The 17,400-nt window shown below is 47.4% G+C and overlaps 1 protein-coding gene across 3 annotated transcripts; it reads left to right on the forward strand.

Moving 5' to 3' along the window:
• Window positions 1–2,104: 2,104 nt before the first annotated feature.
• On the forward strand, window positions 2,105–16,496 carry LOC100931747 (zinc finger protein 260). 3 transcript variants are annotated; one of them, XM_031963362.1, is made up of 6 exons: window positions 2,212–2,403; window positions 4,033–4,121; window positions 8,637–8,763; window positions 9,141–9,230; window positions 9,876–9,971; window positions 13,970–16,496. In XM_031963362.1, exons 2-6 carry the CDS (start codon window positions 4,089–4,091, stop codon window positions 16,021–16,023), a joined length of 2,400 nt encoding a protein of 799 aa, XP_031819222.1. In that variant the 5' UTR covers window positions 2,212–2,403; window positions 4,033–4,088; the 3' UTR covers window positions 16,024–16,496. The 3 variants fall into 3 exon arrangements, with proteins under 3 accessions (XP_031819221.1, XP_031819222.1, XP_031819223.1); XM_031963361.1 differs by lacking the exon at window positions 9,141–9,230 and having other exon boundaries at window positions 2,105–2,403; window positions 13,970–16,492; XM_031963363.1 differs by lacking the exon at window positions 4,033–4,121 and having other exon boundaries at window positions 2,307–2,403; window positions 13,970–16,495.
• The last annotated feature ends 904 nt before the right edge of the window (window positions 16,497–17,400 follow it).

Genomic DNA, 17,400 nt, shown 5'->3' on the forward strand with positions numbered 1-17,400 from the left:
TTGAGCACTTAAGGCTAATTATCTATTTGAAGTGAGATAATGACTCCATTAGCATATGTTCCCATAGATTCCCACAGAATCCAGGATTCTGCTTGCCTGCTTCCTTCACTTCTCCCCAAAAGACCAAGGACTTTAATTTATCCTGACTTTGTCCACCGCCAGGCCCTCCAGGGAGTTAGCCCATCCGTTCCAGATCCTGATGAATATGGAAATAAGGTTAGAAAAATTGCATGCTGAAAGAAAGAAAGTAAAAGAAAGAAAAAGAAAGGAAGGGAGGAAGGAAGGAAGGAAGGGAGAGAGAGAGGGAAGGAGGGAGGAAGAAAGGAAGGGAGGAAGGGAGGGAGGAAGAAAGGGAGAAAGAAAGGGAGGAAGGGAGGAAGGAAGGAAAGGAGGGAGGGAGGGAGGGAGGAAGGAAGGGAGGGAAGGGAGTAAGGGAGGAAGAAAGGAAGGAGGAAGGAGGAAGGAAGGGGGGAGAGAGGGAAGGAGGGAGGAAGAAAGGAAGGAAGGGAGGGAGGAAGAAAGGGAGGAAGGGAGGAACGAAGGAAAGGAGGGAGGGAGGGAGGAAGGAAGGGAGGGAAGAAGGGAGTAAGGGAGGAAGAAAGGAAGGGGAGAAGGGAAGGAAGGAAGGGAGAAGAGAGGAAGGAGGGAGGAAGAAAGGAAGGGAGGAAGGGAGGGAGGAAGAAAGGGAGAAAGAAAGGGAGGAAGGGAGGAAGGAAGGGGAGAAGGGAGGGAGGGAAGAAAGGAAGGAAGGAGAGGGAGAAGGGAGTAAGGGAGGGGAAGAAAGGGAAGGGAGGAAGGAAGGAAGGAAGGGAGAGAGAGGGAAGGAGGGAGGAAGAGGAAGGAAGGAGGGAGGAAGAAGGGAGGAAGGGAGGAACGAAGGAAAGGAGGGAGGGAGGGAGGAAGGAAGGGAGGGAAGAAGGGAGTAAGGGAGGAAGAAAGGAAGGGAGGAAGGAAGGAAGGAAGGGAGAGAGAGAGGGAAGGAGGGAGGAAGAAAGGAAGGAAGGGAGGGAGGAAGGAAGGGAGGAAGAAAGGGAGGAAGGGAGGAAGGAAGGAAAGGAGGGAGGGAGGGAGGAAGGAAGGGAGGGAAGAAGGGAGGAAGGGAGGAAGAAAGGAAGGGAGGGAGGGAGGATAAAAGAAAGAAAAGGAGGAAGAAAGAAAGAAAGAAAGAAAGAAAGAAAGAAAGAAAGAGAAGGAAGGGAGGGAAGAAGAGAGGGAGGGAGGGAGGAAAGGAGGAAGGAAGGGAAAAAAAGAAGACAAATAAAGACCAAAGAAACAAAGAAAAAAAAAAAAGAGAACAACCGTCTTCTCCTACAAAGTAGAGCCCATGAACAAAATCACTGCCGCATCCTGGCACCCCTCCCACCCGGAACCGGGTGTGAAGGGATGCTTCCGCCCTTCCCATCAGAAAGGGGGCTCCGCGCGGCATTAGAGCGGCGATGCCTGAAGCTCTCCGGGCGCAGGGAGCATCCCAGCATTGTCCGGGCACCCTTCTCGGGCCCGGTGCCTCACTGCCCCCTCCCCGGGCACCCTCTGCCCCGGGGGCACCGCTGTGAGGAAGTGCTCGGGCCCGCTTCCGGCCCGTGTGCGCACATCCCAGCCCAGCCTCCCCTCCCCCCCGCGGGTCCCTCCCGTCCCATTAGAAGGGAAGTTCCCTGCGGGCTCACTCCCTTCCCCCGCGAGTGCGAGCCTGGCGCACCGGAAGCCTTCAGTGAGCCAGTCTTTCGGCGGAAGCCATCGCCTCCTCCGAGAGCGCGCCGGGCTTCAGGGGCCCCGGATGGAGACTGACTCCCTGGGGTCGTCATGACTGGCTCGGGAAATCCTCCACTTCCCCTGGGGGGGCCATAGGGGCCCCTGTGGCTGCAGCTGCAGCAAGGGGAAGGGGGCTTTCGACTCCAGCCTGAGGCCCGGAGCTGGCAGCCGCACAAGCTGCAGTAACACTGCCACAGCAGGGCCGCGGCGGGGGCAAAGGCATGGAGGTGGGAGATGGAAGGCTGGGCCGCTCCAGCGCGCAGGCGCTTAGGGATCCCTAACACCACGTGCCCAAGCCCCCAGGGGCTGTTCAGCATTTCACGGCGAGCTGGCCTTGAGGGATAAAGTGCCTGCCCCCTCACGTTTCTCACACAAAAGGCGCGCCTGCCTTTTCCCCTTGGGTTTTGGGGAGGCCCTCGGCGTGAGCAAGCGTCCAGCACCCTTGACCCCAGCAGTCGGTCCTCTCCTTAGGAGGATGCCGGACTACATCTCCCAGGAGGCACCACGCCGAGGACGATTCCGGCCCACATCTCCCAGGAGACCCCGCACTGAAAATTTTGGACTACATCTCCCAGGAGGCTCCGCGCTACACTGCACGCTGCTTCCGCCTCCGTCTTCACAGGACACGTGACCTGTGTCCACAGCGGTCCAATGGTGAGTCTCCCCAAGGGGCTCCCTGGGTGGTCCGGACCCCATGTCCTGAGCCCCCATATCCCCGAAGGGACCCGGATATCCCGAAGTTCCTTATCCCTAAAGGGACCCCCAGCAACTAGGGATCACTAGCCCCCTTAAGGGAGCCCAGGCATTCAGAGTACCCCCGCTCTCCGAAGGGACCCAGGTGGCCCGAGCCCCCATCTCCCCCCTAAAGGACCCAGGCTTCCCTAGTCCCCAACCCCGCAAAACGCTGCAAACACCCCAAAACCCTGGCTGCCCCACGTGACCCGAGCGTCCTGAGCCCCTCTTCCTGAGAAATCATGGTCTGAGTGCCCCGCCCCCCCTCCCCCTCCCCCTCCCCCTCCGCCATCCTCCCTCCCCTCCCCTCCCCTCCCCCTCCGCCATCCTCCCTCCCCCCCTCCCCCTCCCCTCCCCCGGCCCAGCAGGGCCGGGGGCCGAGTCTGTACCAGACGTCCGTGAAGCCTCCCTGACTGGTTTCTGAGCTCCAGACTCTATCCTGGCCTTCTAGGCTCCCCTCAGAGCGGGCGGAGAGAAGCCCCGGAAAGGGATCCTCGGCTCCTGGCCTTAGTGGCCCCGGACCTCACAGGCAGGGCCCGCCTCGGGGCAGAGCAGGCCGAACTCCCCGGCCCGGCCCGGAGGGGGCCCGTCATAAATGCTGACCCAGCAGGTGTGGAAATCTGCCCCCGTGGGGGGAAGCCCCCCGCGGCCCGGGCTTGGGTCCTCAGACTTCAAGTGCAGCCCCGGAGGCGCAGGAGCCTGAGCCCCGAAGCAGTCGCTGTGTCTGGCGGCCTCAGTTTCTGTAACTGAACCGGAGCCGTGGCTCCCTCAGCACTTTGTTAGCCCTGAGGGCCCAGCGGAATGAAGGCTTGGGCCGGGCTGACCCATCAGGACCCGAGGCCTGCCCTGCCCCCTCCCCCTGGGAGCCCTAGCATCTCGCCTCCCGGTCCATCCTGCCCGGAGACCCCTCAGCCCGGGGCGGGGCTCGCCAACAAGCTCAGGGCCCGCCAGGGAAAGGGAAAATACACCAGCCCCTTCTCCGGGAGCCACGGGGCAGGCAGGCTTCACCCAAAGGAACCCGAGACTTCGGGGAGGCTGTTGGCGCCCAGGGATTGTCCCTCGGCACCCCCTTCCCCACTGACCGCGACCTCAGGCTGCCAAGGTCTCACCTCCTCCCTCGCTCCCTGAGGTCAGGCCCCGGAGCCGCCGGAGAGCAGGGGCTGCTTTTGCCTCCCCGGGGTGCCCTGGTTCTCCCCAGTTCGGTGCTCAGGGATACCTGGGTACGGAGCCGGCCTCCTCCACAGCGGTAACGTTTGCTGGATTGGAGACCCTGCTTCTCCATGGCAGCCCGGGCCCACCGGGCCTGAGGAAGCACCTTCTGCTGGCCTGGCCCTGTCCTCGAGGAGCTTCCCTTCCCTCAGGACACGTGGAGGCATCTACTGGGAGAAAGGCGATGTCAGAGGCGCTTTGTGCAGAGAGGAAGCACTCGGCATCAGGAGGGTCCCGGCCTGGGGGCCCCATTAAAATCTGGCTCTCCGGGTGCTTAAGCTGTGGAGGGGTCGGTGACCTCCAAGAAAGCCACTCTCCCCCAGGATTCCTTTTCTTCCCCAGCTCAGCTTGCGAAGGATTTGGCCCTTCCCAGCCAGCGCAGCCCTGAGCCAGAGGACATGGGCCCCGGGGACCTGAGAGCCACAGCGCAGGTGAGCAGGACGGGGCTGGAGTCGCTGTCTGAGGGCTCCCTCGCTCACCCCAGCGTGGAAGGAGAATGGCACCTCTGGGAGACCCCAGTGAGGGGGCTCCTCCCCAGCTGAGGCCGCCCCTTCCCCTGGGACGGCTGCCTTCTCCCTCAGACAGCGCCTGAATCAGTGCCCGGTCAGTGGGTTATTCAGCCCTTTTTAGTGAAGGGGGCACCTTCCTTGGCCCCCAGAAGCAGACCCAGACTCCCCAAGGCAGGCGGGCCCTGTTTTTGTATCCCTGGTACTTGGTACAATGCCTGGCCCCTGGGAAGGATGTAGGAAAGGCCTATTGACTGGCAGGCTTGGCCTAGAAAACAGAAGGAAATTAGGAGTGAGCCTCTCTCTTCAGAGGGCACCCCTGGGGGCCGCCCCCTCCCCCAGCCCGCCTTTATTTCCTCTGAAATCAGTCCTTCCAAAAGCTTAAGGTGGCAGGAGTGCCATGGACAGAATGAGGGACGGAGTGTTTCTGCTTCCGACCCTGCCTCTGGCACCCACCGTCTACACACTGAGTGACCCCGAACAAGGGACACCGGCCCTCTTTGCCTCCTCGGGAAAATGGACATAATGATGGCGCCCGAGTCCCAGAGTGGGTGGAGGAACAAGGTGCTTTGTAAATACTTTTAGGGCAAGTCCGGCTTTCTCTGTCCTCACAGGCTCCTGGGCCTTTCCACCCCCACTCTCTCCCCCTTCCTTCCCCCCCCCCCTCCCCCAGTCTATTTCTGGCTTGTCAGTCAGAACTGGAGCAGAATTTGCTCTTGGCAGCTCCTCTGCCCTTTGACACACGATACATCTCCCCGGCCCCTCCGCTTTTAGCAGGGACAGAGGCAGGGAAGAAGAGCCCGACCCAGTGCATCTGTCACTTCTCTCAGGATTTCCCCATGGAAACAAGGCTTTTTCCAGGGACTCCAGTCCCATTGTTGACCCGCAGTTGGAGGAGGGAGCTTCCTGGCCTGAGCGCTCCTTACACCCGTGAAATCATGTATTCAGACACTTACATGAACTTAATTATGATTCGGCTGGGTATCTCCATCAAATAGCAGTTTTGTGTGTGTGTGTGTGTGTGTGTGTGTGTGTGTGTGTTTGTGAACATAAATATAGAGAGGTAGATAGACAGATAGATAGGCGTCAAATATGCACATATCTGCGAGACTGCACTATGGTTATTTCCATAACCTTCTGTTTCTCCAAACTTCTTCCTTAATAGATCTAGGTCATTCCCTAGACCCAGCAATATTTCATCCCAGTCATAAACTGAGAGGTTGTCTATGAAAGATTTTATTTTTTGCCAACTTTCTGCATTTCTCCTGTTCCCAGCTAAATAGGTTTTATTTATACAAGAAAATTCTATTTAAAATAAATGAAGTTAACCATTTTATACTTCAACAATGCTCTCACATTATAAAACAGTTTAAGGAATGACAAATCTGCTTCCTTTACATCTTTTTTTCCTTCATCCTTTGAAGTTCCTGACCTTTTGTTCTTCCATATGAACTTTGTTATTATTTTTTCTAACTCAGTAAGATAATTTAGTAATTTAATTGGGGTGGCATTGAATAATTAAATAAAATAGGAAGGAGGAAAATGCATAGAAAGTAATTATAGCTTTCTGTGCATTTTCCTCCTTCCTATTTTTTCTCCCCATCCTATTTAACCTATTCCTGTCCCCATTCCTCAGCTTTACTAATATCTACTATCTTGTTCTATTACTTAATCTATCCACCCCCATAAGAGTCCCTTCCTTCTCTTCTCCCCAAGCCTTATCCCCTTGCCTTATCATTTCTTTCTGTATTTAGAAGATTTTTTTTACCCTTCTAAATACCCTTCCCTCTTTAACCCGTTCCTAATGATAAGATTCCATCACTACCTGCCTTCCCCCAACTAGTTTCTTCTGTATCAGCTTTTTCTTTTTTTGCCTCATTTATATGAGGCTCCTTGTTATTTCTCCCTATACAGTTTTATTTTTTTTTTTAGAATCACTTCATCATATTCTGCTCAGCCCATGCCTTTTTTTCAATTTACCCAAAGAATAACTGTTATAAGAGAACTGATAACTTGACTTCACTGAATACCTTAAAATTGACCTTTAATGTTCACCTTTTATTTCTTCTGGATATTCTATATTAAATTTTCCCTTACATTCTGCTTTTTTTTTTTTTTTATCATAAATGTCTGAAAGTCTTTCAGTTCATTAAATGTCTTTTTTTTTTTCGTTCAATATTCTACTTAACTTTGTTGAGGAAGTTACCCTTGATTGTAATTTCAGTTCTTTTGTTCTACAAAATATAACATTCCAAGACCTATGGTCATTCGATGTAGTAGCTACTAGGTCTTGTGTAATTATAACTTCATGATATTTAATTTGGGTTTTTTTTCCTTGTTTTTTCCAATATTTTCTCCTTAACTTGGGAGCTTTGAAACTTGGCTATGATATTCCTGTGAGTTTTACTCCTGGGATTTTTTTCAGATAATTATCAGTGGATTTTTTCTAATTTTGCTTTGCTTCCTCATTCTAGAACTTTAGAACAATTTTCCTTGATAAATTTCTTGTAATGTTGTATCAGGACTTTTTTTGTATCATAACTTTCATGTACTCTGATTATTCTTATATTAGTTCTCCCCAATCTGTTATTCAAATTGTTGATTCTGATGAAATTTTTCATTTTCTCTTCTTTTTTTTTCATCCTTTTGATTTTTTTATTATTTTTTTTGGTGTCTTAGAATATCATTAGCTTCCTTTTGCCCAATTGTAGTTTTCAAAGAATTATTTTCTACCTTAAGTTTTTGATTCTGTATTTCAAGTTGGCTAATTTAATCCAAGTTATTGTCATCCCCATAGTGGCTATCTAGTGTTGGATTTTTTTTTTTCCTTTGCTTCCTCTTCTTTTATTTAAAAAAAATTTTTTTTTGCTTTATTTTGTATTTTTGCAGCTATTAGTATAATCAAGTTACAATTCCAATATTAACTGGGGGAGATTTTTTTTGCATTGTTTCTCTGATACAGGACTCATTTGAAATATACAAGGTGTTGATTCAAATGTACAACCTAATAGTTTCATTTTCACAATTATACTTTGTAATATAGTTTGAGATAAAGTACTGCTGGATCCCTTTCTTCTCATTTCATTATTGTTACCCATGACATTATTGATCTTTTGTTCCTTCATGTGAATTTTGTTTTAACTTTTTTTTCCAGACCTATAAAATGATCCTTTATTAGTTTGACTTGAATAAAATTGAATAAGTGAATTTAAGAAATATTCTCATTTTTATGTATTTTTATGTATTCTGCCAATGAGAAATTAATATTTTTTTTTGCAATGAGTATTTTATGGTCAGATTCATCTCATCCTTGAATTAATCTTGGTAGATACTCTCCCAGATATTTTATACCTTTTGTATTTGTTTTGAATGGAATTTCTTTTTCTAGTTTTATTCCTGCCATATTTGTTGGTAATGTACAGAAATTCTAATTACATCATTTAATTTTTTTGTTGACTACAATTTTCTCTCATCTGTAAAAAATTCTGTCATCCTATATCTGCAAAAAAGATAATTTTATTTCTTATTTACCTACTTTCCCTTGTTTAAATTTGAAAATATGTTGATAATCATTAAGAGGAGGAGGCTGCCCAGAGTCCTGAGTCCAAGGTCAGCCCTCCGCAAGGAGAAAGAAAAAGTACCTACTCTGGGCCAGGCCCTTCATCTCTTCTGATGTTCTCCATTTTGCTGATGGGGAAACTGAGGCAGGCAGAGTTACATGACTTGCCCAGAGTTACAGTGGCTCACTCTCCCTGGGCCTCCCACAGAGCTGTGCCCTGTGAATTCTCCTCAGTGGCACCTCCTTCTTCTGGCTGGTGATGGTCTGGGACACACAGACATCGAGAAGCCCTTCCAGCTCTGCTGCCTCTTGGGCATGGAGCTGTGCCAGCACCTCAAGACAACTATAGTCCCTCAGTGCCAGTGGGATTGGGGAATCCATCAGCTGGGTGGACTGGGGTACCTGTTACATCTGGCATTCCCTGGAAGAGAGTGAAGGGGGAGCTGATGTAAGGAGAGAGCACTGTGATCACCACTACCGTGTTCTGCTGTGCTGTGCCCACTGTCTCACCCTCCCTGGGCCTCCCACTGAGCCGTGCCCAGTGTCTTGCTCTCTCTGAGCCTCCTGCAGAGCTGTGCCCAGTGTCTTGCCCTGTCTGAGCCTCACGCTGAGCTGTGCCCAGTGTCTCACCTTCTCTGAGCCTCCCGCTGAGCTGTGCCCAGTGTCTTGCCCTCCCTAGGCCTCCTGCTGAGCCATGCCCAGTGGCTAGGCCTCCTGACAGGCCATGCCCAGTGGTTCACCCTCCCTGGGCTTCCCACAGAGCTGTGCCCAGTAGCTGGGCCTCCCTGGGCCTCCATTTCATTCTCTGTAAAACAAAAGTTGGACTAAAGGATATTGGGAGTTCCTTCCATCTTTAAGTCTCTTGTTCTTTGGTGTTTCAGGAGTCACTGACCTTCAGGGATGTGACTGTGGACTTTTCTGGGGAGGAGTGGAGACACCTGGATCCCTCTCAGAAGGAGCTCTACAAGGAGGTGATGCTTGAGAACTACAGGAACCTGGTGTTCCTAGGTGAGACCCTGGCCCTGCCCTGGGAAGTGGAAGGCCCCCGAGCTCTCTTGACTCCTTCCCTTGTTAGGTGGCTAATGGTATTTCAAGGGGTTAGCAGTTCTTAGAGAGCAGAGTTCCCCGGCCTGAGAGACAGTCTGCACTTGTTTCCTGTCCTCCCACCAATGGCCTCTGCGCGGTCTCACTGACAACTGAGAGCTCTTTTAGGCTGCCCTGAACTGGCTCTGCTACCTTCCTTTGTCACTGAGGATAGATTAGAATCCCAGAAGCTGGAATCAGACTGGCCTCCAAGGCCTTGTGGTCCCTAGGACGACGGCCCCATGTGTGTCCTCGGGACTCCGTTTAATGCCGTTTCCCACGTTGGCCCATTCTGTTTTCAGATGGAGACAATGGTTCGGAACACGGCCTTCCCTTCAGCCCGAATCTGTGTCTTGGCAACTCCTCTCATACTTGGAGCTTTGCTCTCTGGGGTAGGCAGAGGAAGTCCCTTCTTTTTTTTTTTTTTTTTAAATTTAATAGCCTTTTATTTACAGGTTATATGTATAGGTAACTTTACAGCGTTAACAATTGCCAAACCTCTTGTTCCAATTTTTCACCTCTTACCCCCCACCCCCTCCCCCAGATGGCAAGATGACCAGTAGATGTTAAATATATTAAAATATAAATTATACACAATAAGTATACATGACCAAACCGTTATTTTGCTGTACAAAAAGAATCAGACTCTGAAATATTGTACAATTAGCTTGTGAAGGAAATCAGAAATGCAGGTGTGCATAAATATAGGGATTGGGAATTTAATGTAATGGTTTTTAGTCATCACCCAGAGTTCTTTCTCTGGGCGTAGCTAGTCCCTTCTTCTTGATAACCCCCCAATACCAGGGTAGATTCCGAGGGGTGAAGAGATTGTAAGGAGAGGGTGGGCAGGAAATGGATGGAATGAGCTCATGTTCTTCCCAGTTTCAAGTCACCCAGGAGCCCCACAGCACAGCACCTCCCTTCCTTGGGTTTCCCCCCGGAGCTTCCTCTGGAGGTCCTTTGACCAGCCCTCTGCACCTTCAGAGAACTGAATTCCGCGGTGCTCTCTCCTCAGCCTTTCTGTTTGTGATAACCAGGGCTTCCAGTTCCCCAGATGGACGTGATCACCCAGCTGGAGAGAGGAGAAACCCCCTGGATGTTGGAGAAGGAACACTCAGGAAGTTCCTATTTAGGTAAGTGAGGGGATAATCTGCCCTCCACGGAGGCCGTATTTTGAAGTGCTGCCCAAAGAGCCCCACTACAGAGCCCCAAGGCTTGTGGGCAAGGGCGAGCTGTCGGCTGCCGGCACTTTCATAGACAGCCTTTGTTGGAACAAATCATTGTCCTGAGCTGCTGCTCTTTGCCTTTATTTTCAGAAAAAATTGTCCCCAGAATGAGGAATTTGCTCCCTCGATATTCTTTCTTTCTCTCCCTCCCCTCCCACCCCCCAAGAAACCATTCTTCCATTAACTCCCTCCTTCAGGGCCACAGTTTTTGTTTCCTGGTAAGTATAAAACATCCTGGTACTGAAAATGACATAGGAAAGACTGGACCCTGAGCTCTGGTTTCAGAGAAGTTGGGATGATGACATGGTGATGGAAGCAGTAATCAGAACGCTTGTGTCGCCATGGGGGAGATAGGTGATGGGACGTGCTGCAGGAGTAGATGGAAGGGCAGGACAGGCAAGACTTCTGGGCTGGGTCTGTTCTGTGGGATGTCCAACCTCAGCCTGGCCATGAGGAGCTCCATCCCTTCTGTAGCTGGCAAAGCCCAGTGAACTGGAGCTGGGTGGGTGGGCTGCAGCCCCTGCTCACCACTCTAACCACTGGGAGCACCGCACTAGATTTTATGAATGTGGTGGACAGATGTGAGCATGGGGTGATGAAATCTCAACAGCCTCAATCTGCCCCCGTGGAGGGAGGGGATCCCCATATCGATGGGGCCCCTGAGGTTGGGGCTGAAGCATGGACAGACAGGATGACCAGAAAGGAGACTGCATATCAGGCTGTGTGAGGGGCTGGAGGAGAAGAGACTCCAGGGAGGCATGAGAACTGCCTTCGCAGGGCTGAAGGACTCTTGGGATCAGTGCTCATCATAGGCCCCGTCACCCGGGAGGGATGTGTGTGGCTGCTCAGCCTCCCTGAAGAATGAGAGGAAGAATCTTTAACTGGTGGTCGGCTCCCTGTAGTGGATGAGAGGTGCCGAGCATCAAACCCAGAGCTTTATGCTGCTGCCAAACACTCGCCTGCCGGTCCATCCTGTGGCTTCCCTAGGGGTTCACTCCCTGGCCCGCTCTTCCATGTCCTTGATGGCCTCCTTGCTTCTTGGGAAGATGCTGTTGCCGCTTTGTTTCATTTGGCAGTGACCAGGAAACGTGCTCCTTTAAGGAGTGTTCCCTTTCTCCAGTTGATGGGCTGACCTGCCACCCACAAAGGTTGGCAGCCGCCGATCGTCCTTGGAGGTCCTGAACATGGCTAGACGGCCGCTGGAGGAGCTCCTGGCAGAGCCGGGATGCGGCTACCTCTATGAGGTCCATGGCTCCTCTCAGCCTTAGCAGTAATAATGCCTGATGAACAGGAGAGCTTTGGGTTTTGCCATTGGAAAACACTGCTCCAGATGTGGGACAGTCATAGTATGTGATGGTTGATTTTCCATCTGGGGGATCAAAGCTTTAAAGCTCCGAGGGTCCTCCCAAGCCATTCAGTCAAGCTCTCCTCATCCTTTTACAGATGAGGAAAGAGTCCTTAGAGAGGTTCAGTGACTTGTATCCAAACCCAAGCCTCAAACCCCAGAGCCGCTACTCTTCCTGTGGGTCACATCGCCTTCACAATGGACGCCTTGTCTTTGTTTTCTTTATCATGTAGTTCTAAGCCATGCTTTGTTTCTGTATGTGGCTTTTTTGGATCCCTGAAAATAGTTCCTCTTGTTTGCCTCAGGGTCTGGTTGAGAAGTTGTTTTCCTCAGTATATTTTGTTCCATTTCACCAAATTTATTTTTTTAAGGAGTTGTTTTCCTTAGTTGTCTTTTTCCCAAAAAACTTTCATATTTCTCCTACATAGCTATTACTTCTTTTCCCACCATTTTTCTTCTGCCTATCTTTTAAGATACTTTTTGAGCTCTTCCAAGAGAGCGTTGTTCATATCCCACTTTGAGGCTTCACATGTAGGCATTTTGCTATGGCTTCCCCTTCTGGGTTTGGGTTCTGATCTTCCCGGTCTCCATGGTAGCTCAGGGCTCATACTGGTTTTTTGCTTGTTTTTAAAAGTTGAACTCTGCTCCTAGGGCACAGGAGAGATTATCCCAAGCTTTTCTTTTCAGGGTCTTTCATTGACTTTCTGCTACATAGGGACCAGCAATCCCAGAAGGCTTTCCCACTGCACAGGGCCGGGCTGGCCCAACTGTTATCCTGGAGTTCATCATGGTAGACAAAACAACTTATAAATCATTGTGTCTATACAGTATATCTGGAGGATAAGCTGGAGGTCATCTCCGAAAAAAGGCCTTAGGAGGCAATGGGAGGAGAAGGACTAGAAGAGGCCTCTGGCCCAGGGTAACGTTTTGGCTGATTCCTAAAGGCAACAGGTGGAGATGAAGAGGAAGAGCATCCCAGGCAGGAGCCACCATCAGTGCCAAAGCCAACAGGTGGAGTAGCAGGAAGGTCAGTGTAGCTACTCAGAGAGTCCTTGGAGAGAATCTGGTATGTGAAGACTAGGGAGGACTTTGAACACCAAATACAGGATTTTATAATGCCTCCTGAAGGCCATAGGGAGTCCCTGGAGTTTGTTGAATGAGGGGAAGGAGTGATCAGAGCTGCATTCTAGGAAAATCACTTTATTGACAGAACAGAAGATGGATTGGAGGTGGGAGAGACCAGCCCATAGCAGCGGTTGCAGTAGTCTGGGCTGGAAGTGATGAGGGCCTGCACCACATTGGCAGCAGTTTGTAAAAATGTCTATTTGAAGAAAGCTAAGTGCCTGCCTTAGAGGAATAGAGTCCCTCATCAGCCTATTTGATTAGTCCACTTTGTGCACATCCATAGTCTGGTTTGGGACTCACTACTTTGTCTGTTAACGCTCCTTGAAAAATTGTTACACATATATCACAGAAGTCTAGCTAAGCACTTTAGTTTTCTGATAGTCAGGCAAAAGACCCCATCAATAAAGAAAATGAAATTAGGTTAACTTGGCTTTTGATTACTCTTCTCAATTTTGCACAAAACATCTGCTTTAGCATGTATTTTTGTTTGTATCTCCTTGAATTTCTCCTTGCCAAATCATGGAGTTTCAAATGATGCTTTGGGTCATACTTATTCTCCAGAATTTCTTAGAGATGAATACCAGATGCTGTAGACCAGGCTTAACTGAGGCCAGACTTGTGATTTAGGTCTGAGATTGGAATACAATCAAACACTTGTGGACCATGTAGAATTTGATAAAAAGAGTTTTATTTATGAATACAAGACTTTAAAGGGATACAATCCTAGATTCAAGTGAAGGCTGCTCCCCTTTTCCATTCATCAACAGTCTGGTTAGGGAGAATCCTGGTTAAACCTGAGAGACTCCTGCTCCTTTGAGACTAGATTTTTTATGCCTCAGGAGCACAGGAAGTAATCCCAGTGGTTTGTACCCTAGTGTCCAAATACTGAGTTATGTCTAATCCCCTTAAAAGAGAAACTAGCCTAGGCCTGTAAAGCTTGCTACTCCCTCCCTTCCCCCCTCTCCCCCTCCCCCCAGGGCTTCCTAAACTAGCCCTTCTTCCACATGTCCTTTTGCTATCTTTGGATGTAGTTGTTCTTCTCCTGAAGTCTTGGAATTATTCAGGTTATACCTTGTAATGATATTAAAGGGCACAATGAGTGCTCCCAAGGGGTAATTGAATCGGTTGTCAGCATGTCGCAGTATCCCTCCCAGAATTGTCCTGAAGAGCTGGTTTAGTTAAACCATTTAATTATTCTGAGTCGCAGTTTCTTCTGTAAAGTAGAATAATAACTGTCTTGCTTGTGTCACAAGACTGTGAGCATCCAATGGTATGATTCATATAAAAACACTTTGCAAAGTAAATTATTCTATAAATTTAAAATCGTAGCATTTTATTATTCATTCTGCCATTTCATGTGTACAGATCGCTTTCTTTGAGGAGATAGATTAAATGGAAAGAGTAAAGAGAGAGGATTTTTCTTTGTTTCTTTCAGATTGGGAATCCAAGCCTGAAACCAAAGAGTTTACTGTAAAGCTGGGCATTACTATGCAAGAATCATCTCAGGAGAGATTCACAAGCAACAGTTCTTGGGACTTCAAGGTGGGAGACATCTGGAAAAGTGATATCCAATTAGGAAAGAAGAGCAACCAGGAGAATCATTCCAAGGAATTAACATTTCTTTCCAGGAAAATTCCCAGGGATGTCACAAGCCTTGAATGTAATGAATTTGGGGAAAGCATCCGTCTGAGGCTAGTCCTTTCTGAAAAACAACAGAGAGTTCCTAGAGCAAAGAATCAAAATCAGTGGGATACATTTGGGAAAAGCTTTCAACAGCATTCAAGTCTAATTAAGAAATTTGCTTCAGGAAAGGAACAGTCTGAGTATAATGAATGTGGGGAACTCTTTAGTTATCAAACAGACCTCATTCAGTGTGATAATAAGACTGCAAGAGAGAAACATTATGAGTGTAATGAATGTGGAAAGGCCTTCAATCTGAGCACAAACTTTATTAGGCATCAGAAAACTCATGCTAGAAAGAACCATTATAAATGTGATGAATGTGGAAAGACCTTCACCCAGAGCACAAAGTTTGTTTGCCATCAGAAAACTCATTCTGCAGAAAAACCCTATAAATGTAGTGAATGTGGCAAAGCCTTCAAACAGCACTCATCCCTTAGTTACCATCAGAGAATACACACTGGAGAAAAACCATACGAGTGTGCTGAATGCGGAAAACATTTCAGTCGGACACCAGATCTTATTAGACATCGGAAAATTCATACTGGAGAAAAGCCTTTCAAATGTACCGAATGTGGGAAGGCCTTTAGCCAAAGCACTTATCTGACTGTACATCAGAGAATTCATACTGGAGATAAACCCCATAAGTGTAATGTATGTGGAAAAGCCTTCAACCAACAATCCTCCCTTAATTACCATCAGAGAATTCATACTGGAGAGAAACCTTATGCATGTAATCATTGTGGGAAGGCCTTTAGCCGTAGCACGGATCTTATTAAACACCAGAAAACTCATAGTGGAGAGAAGCCATACAAATGTAATGAATGTGGAAAAGCCTATAGTCAGAACACAAGACTTATTTGCCATCAACGAATTCATACTGGAGAGAAGCCCCACATTTGTAGTGAATGTGGGAAAGCCTTTATCGATAGTTCATCCCTTAATATGCATCAGCGAATTCATAGTGGAGTAAAGCCATTTGAATGTAATCAGTGTGAAAAGGCCTTCAGCCGAAGCACAGACCTTATTAGACACCAGAAAATTCATACTGGAGAGAAGCCTTATGAATGTAATGAATGTGGGAAGGCCTTTAGCCAGAGCACAAACCTTACTGTACACCAGAGAATTCACAATAGAGATAAGCCTCATAAATGTAACGAATGTGGGAAAGCCTTTAACCAACATTCATCCCTTACTTATCATCAAAGAATCCACACTGGCGAGAAACCCCATAAATGTAATGAATGTGGAAAAGCTTTCATTGATAGCTCATCCCTTACTTATCATCAGAGAATTCATACTGGAGAAAAACCCTATGTGTGTGGTCAGTGTGGGAAGGCTTTCTATCGAAGCACCGATCTTATTAAACACCAGAAAACTCATACTGGAGAAAAGCCTTATAAATGTGAAGAATGTGGGAAGGCTTATAGCCAGAATGCAAAGCTTATCTGTCATCAGAGAGTTCATACTGGAGAGAAACCACATAAATGTAATGAATGTGGCAAGGCCTTCAGTGACACTTCATCCCTTACTATTCACCGGAGAATTCACAGCGGAGAAAAACCTTATGAATGTAGTCAATGTGGGAAGTCCTTCAACCGTACACCAGACCTTGTCAGACACCAGAAAATTCATACTGGGGAGAAACCTTATAAATGTAATGAATGCGGCAAGGCCTTCAATAGGAATACACTACTTACCTACCATCAAAGAATTCATACTGGAGAGAAACCTTATGAATGTGACAAATGTGGGAAGGCCTTCAGCAGAAGCACACACCTTATTAGACATCAGAAAATTCATATTTGAAGAATCCTTTTAAATAAATGTGGAAAGGCCTTTAACCAGTACACCAGCTTTACTGTGTCCCAGAGCTCCTAGCTGAAAGCAGCCCCTTCAAATGTAATAAAAGTGGGAAAGCTTTCAAACAACATTCATGTCTTATATACCATCTGACAGTTGTATTATTGAGAATGTAATGTAATATAATGTGATATGGGAAGTCTTTTGACCCAGATTTCTATCAGAAAGTTCATATTAAATAATGGTGAATATTAGAACACTATAGTCAGTGACTCTCTTACCTCTAGGATGAAATATAAGTTCCTTTCCTTGGCATTTCAACCCCTTCACACACATTTCCCATTTCTTTATGGAGTCTAAATTGACCTATTTGACATTTCCTGAACCAACTTTTCTGCTCCTACTTCTGCCTTTGTACATGCTGTCCTCCTTGCTTAGAATATATGCTTATCCCACCTTTTAGAATCCTCCAATTTCTTATAAACTTATAATTCTCTTATAAGCTCAATTTCAATGTCACCCTTTTCAGGGTATTTTTCATAATTCTAGTTGTGCTCTTTTCCTCTTCAAATTACCTTTCACACACCCATATAAAATAATATACTGTGTACCTTCTATAGAATAGAGGCTTCTTGAAAGCAAGGATTCCCTTTCCATTCCCCCTTCCCCCCCCCCCCCTTTGGATCCTCATTTCCCTGCACAGTCCTCCTACGTGCACATAATACATGCTTAATAAATGGGAATTGTTTGAGTTGAAGTGGAAAAAATGGGGATTATAGAGACTTCCCGATTCTATACCACCTTAAAGTGGGAGAACAAATAGCTAGAAAGAAGATATGTAGAAACATAAGTGTAGCGAAAAAAAAAATTGCATCCTTTGTCTTTCTGTGGGACGAAAACAACAGATTTTTCTTGGTAGTTTTTATGTCCGTTTCCCAGTCATTCAAGTTCTTAGTATTACCTTCTTGCTATTTTATGCCTTGCTTGCTATTAATTATCAGAAAGTTACTGAATCATCTCAAACTTAGCCATATTCAAAATTGAATTCATCTTGTCTCTTTCTAATATACCTATTTCTCCTGAAATTACAATATCCTGCTCTTCCCTTAGGTTTGTAATACCAATCATTCTTGACTCTACCCTTTTCTGTAATTCTCTTAATTAATTACAATCTACCCATAAATTTCTAGCATCTCTACTCACTTACATGGGCCTCACCCTAGTTCAGGTCATCATCTATTGCCTGAATTCTAAAACTCTAATTACACAGTTGACTGCAGTTTTTTCTTCCTCCAATTCATCATCTACATAACTGCCAAGTTAATACTCCTAGACTTTGGGTTTCACTGTATCACTTCTATTCTAGAAGATGCAGTGGCTCCC

The sequence above is a fragment of the Sarcophilus harrisii genome, chromosome 3 (genome assembly GCF_902635505.1).
Source record: "Sarcophilus harrisii chromosome 3, mSarHar1.11, whole genome shotgun sequence".
Lineage (NCBI taxonomy): Eukaryota > Metazoa > Chordata > Mammalia > Dasyuromorphia > Dasyuridae > Sarcophilus > Sarcophilus harrisii.

Bases quoted from the DNA above. Each gene is read 5' to 3' on its own strand.
- LOC100931747 (XM_031963362.1), top strand. From the start codon at position 4,089: ATGGGCCCCGGGGACCTGAGAGCCACAGCGCAG. The intron at 8,764-9,140 runs GTGAGACCCTGG...TTCTGTTTTCAG, and splicing joins CAGGAACCTGGTGTTCCTAG to ATGGAGACAATGGTTCGGAA. The intron at 9,231-9,875 runs GTAGGCAGAGGA...TGTGATAACCAG, and splicing joins TTGGAGCTTTGCTCTCTGGG to GGCTTCCAGTTCCCCAGATG.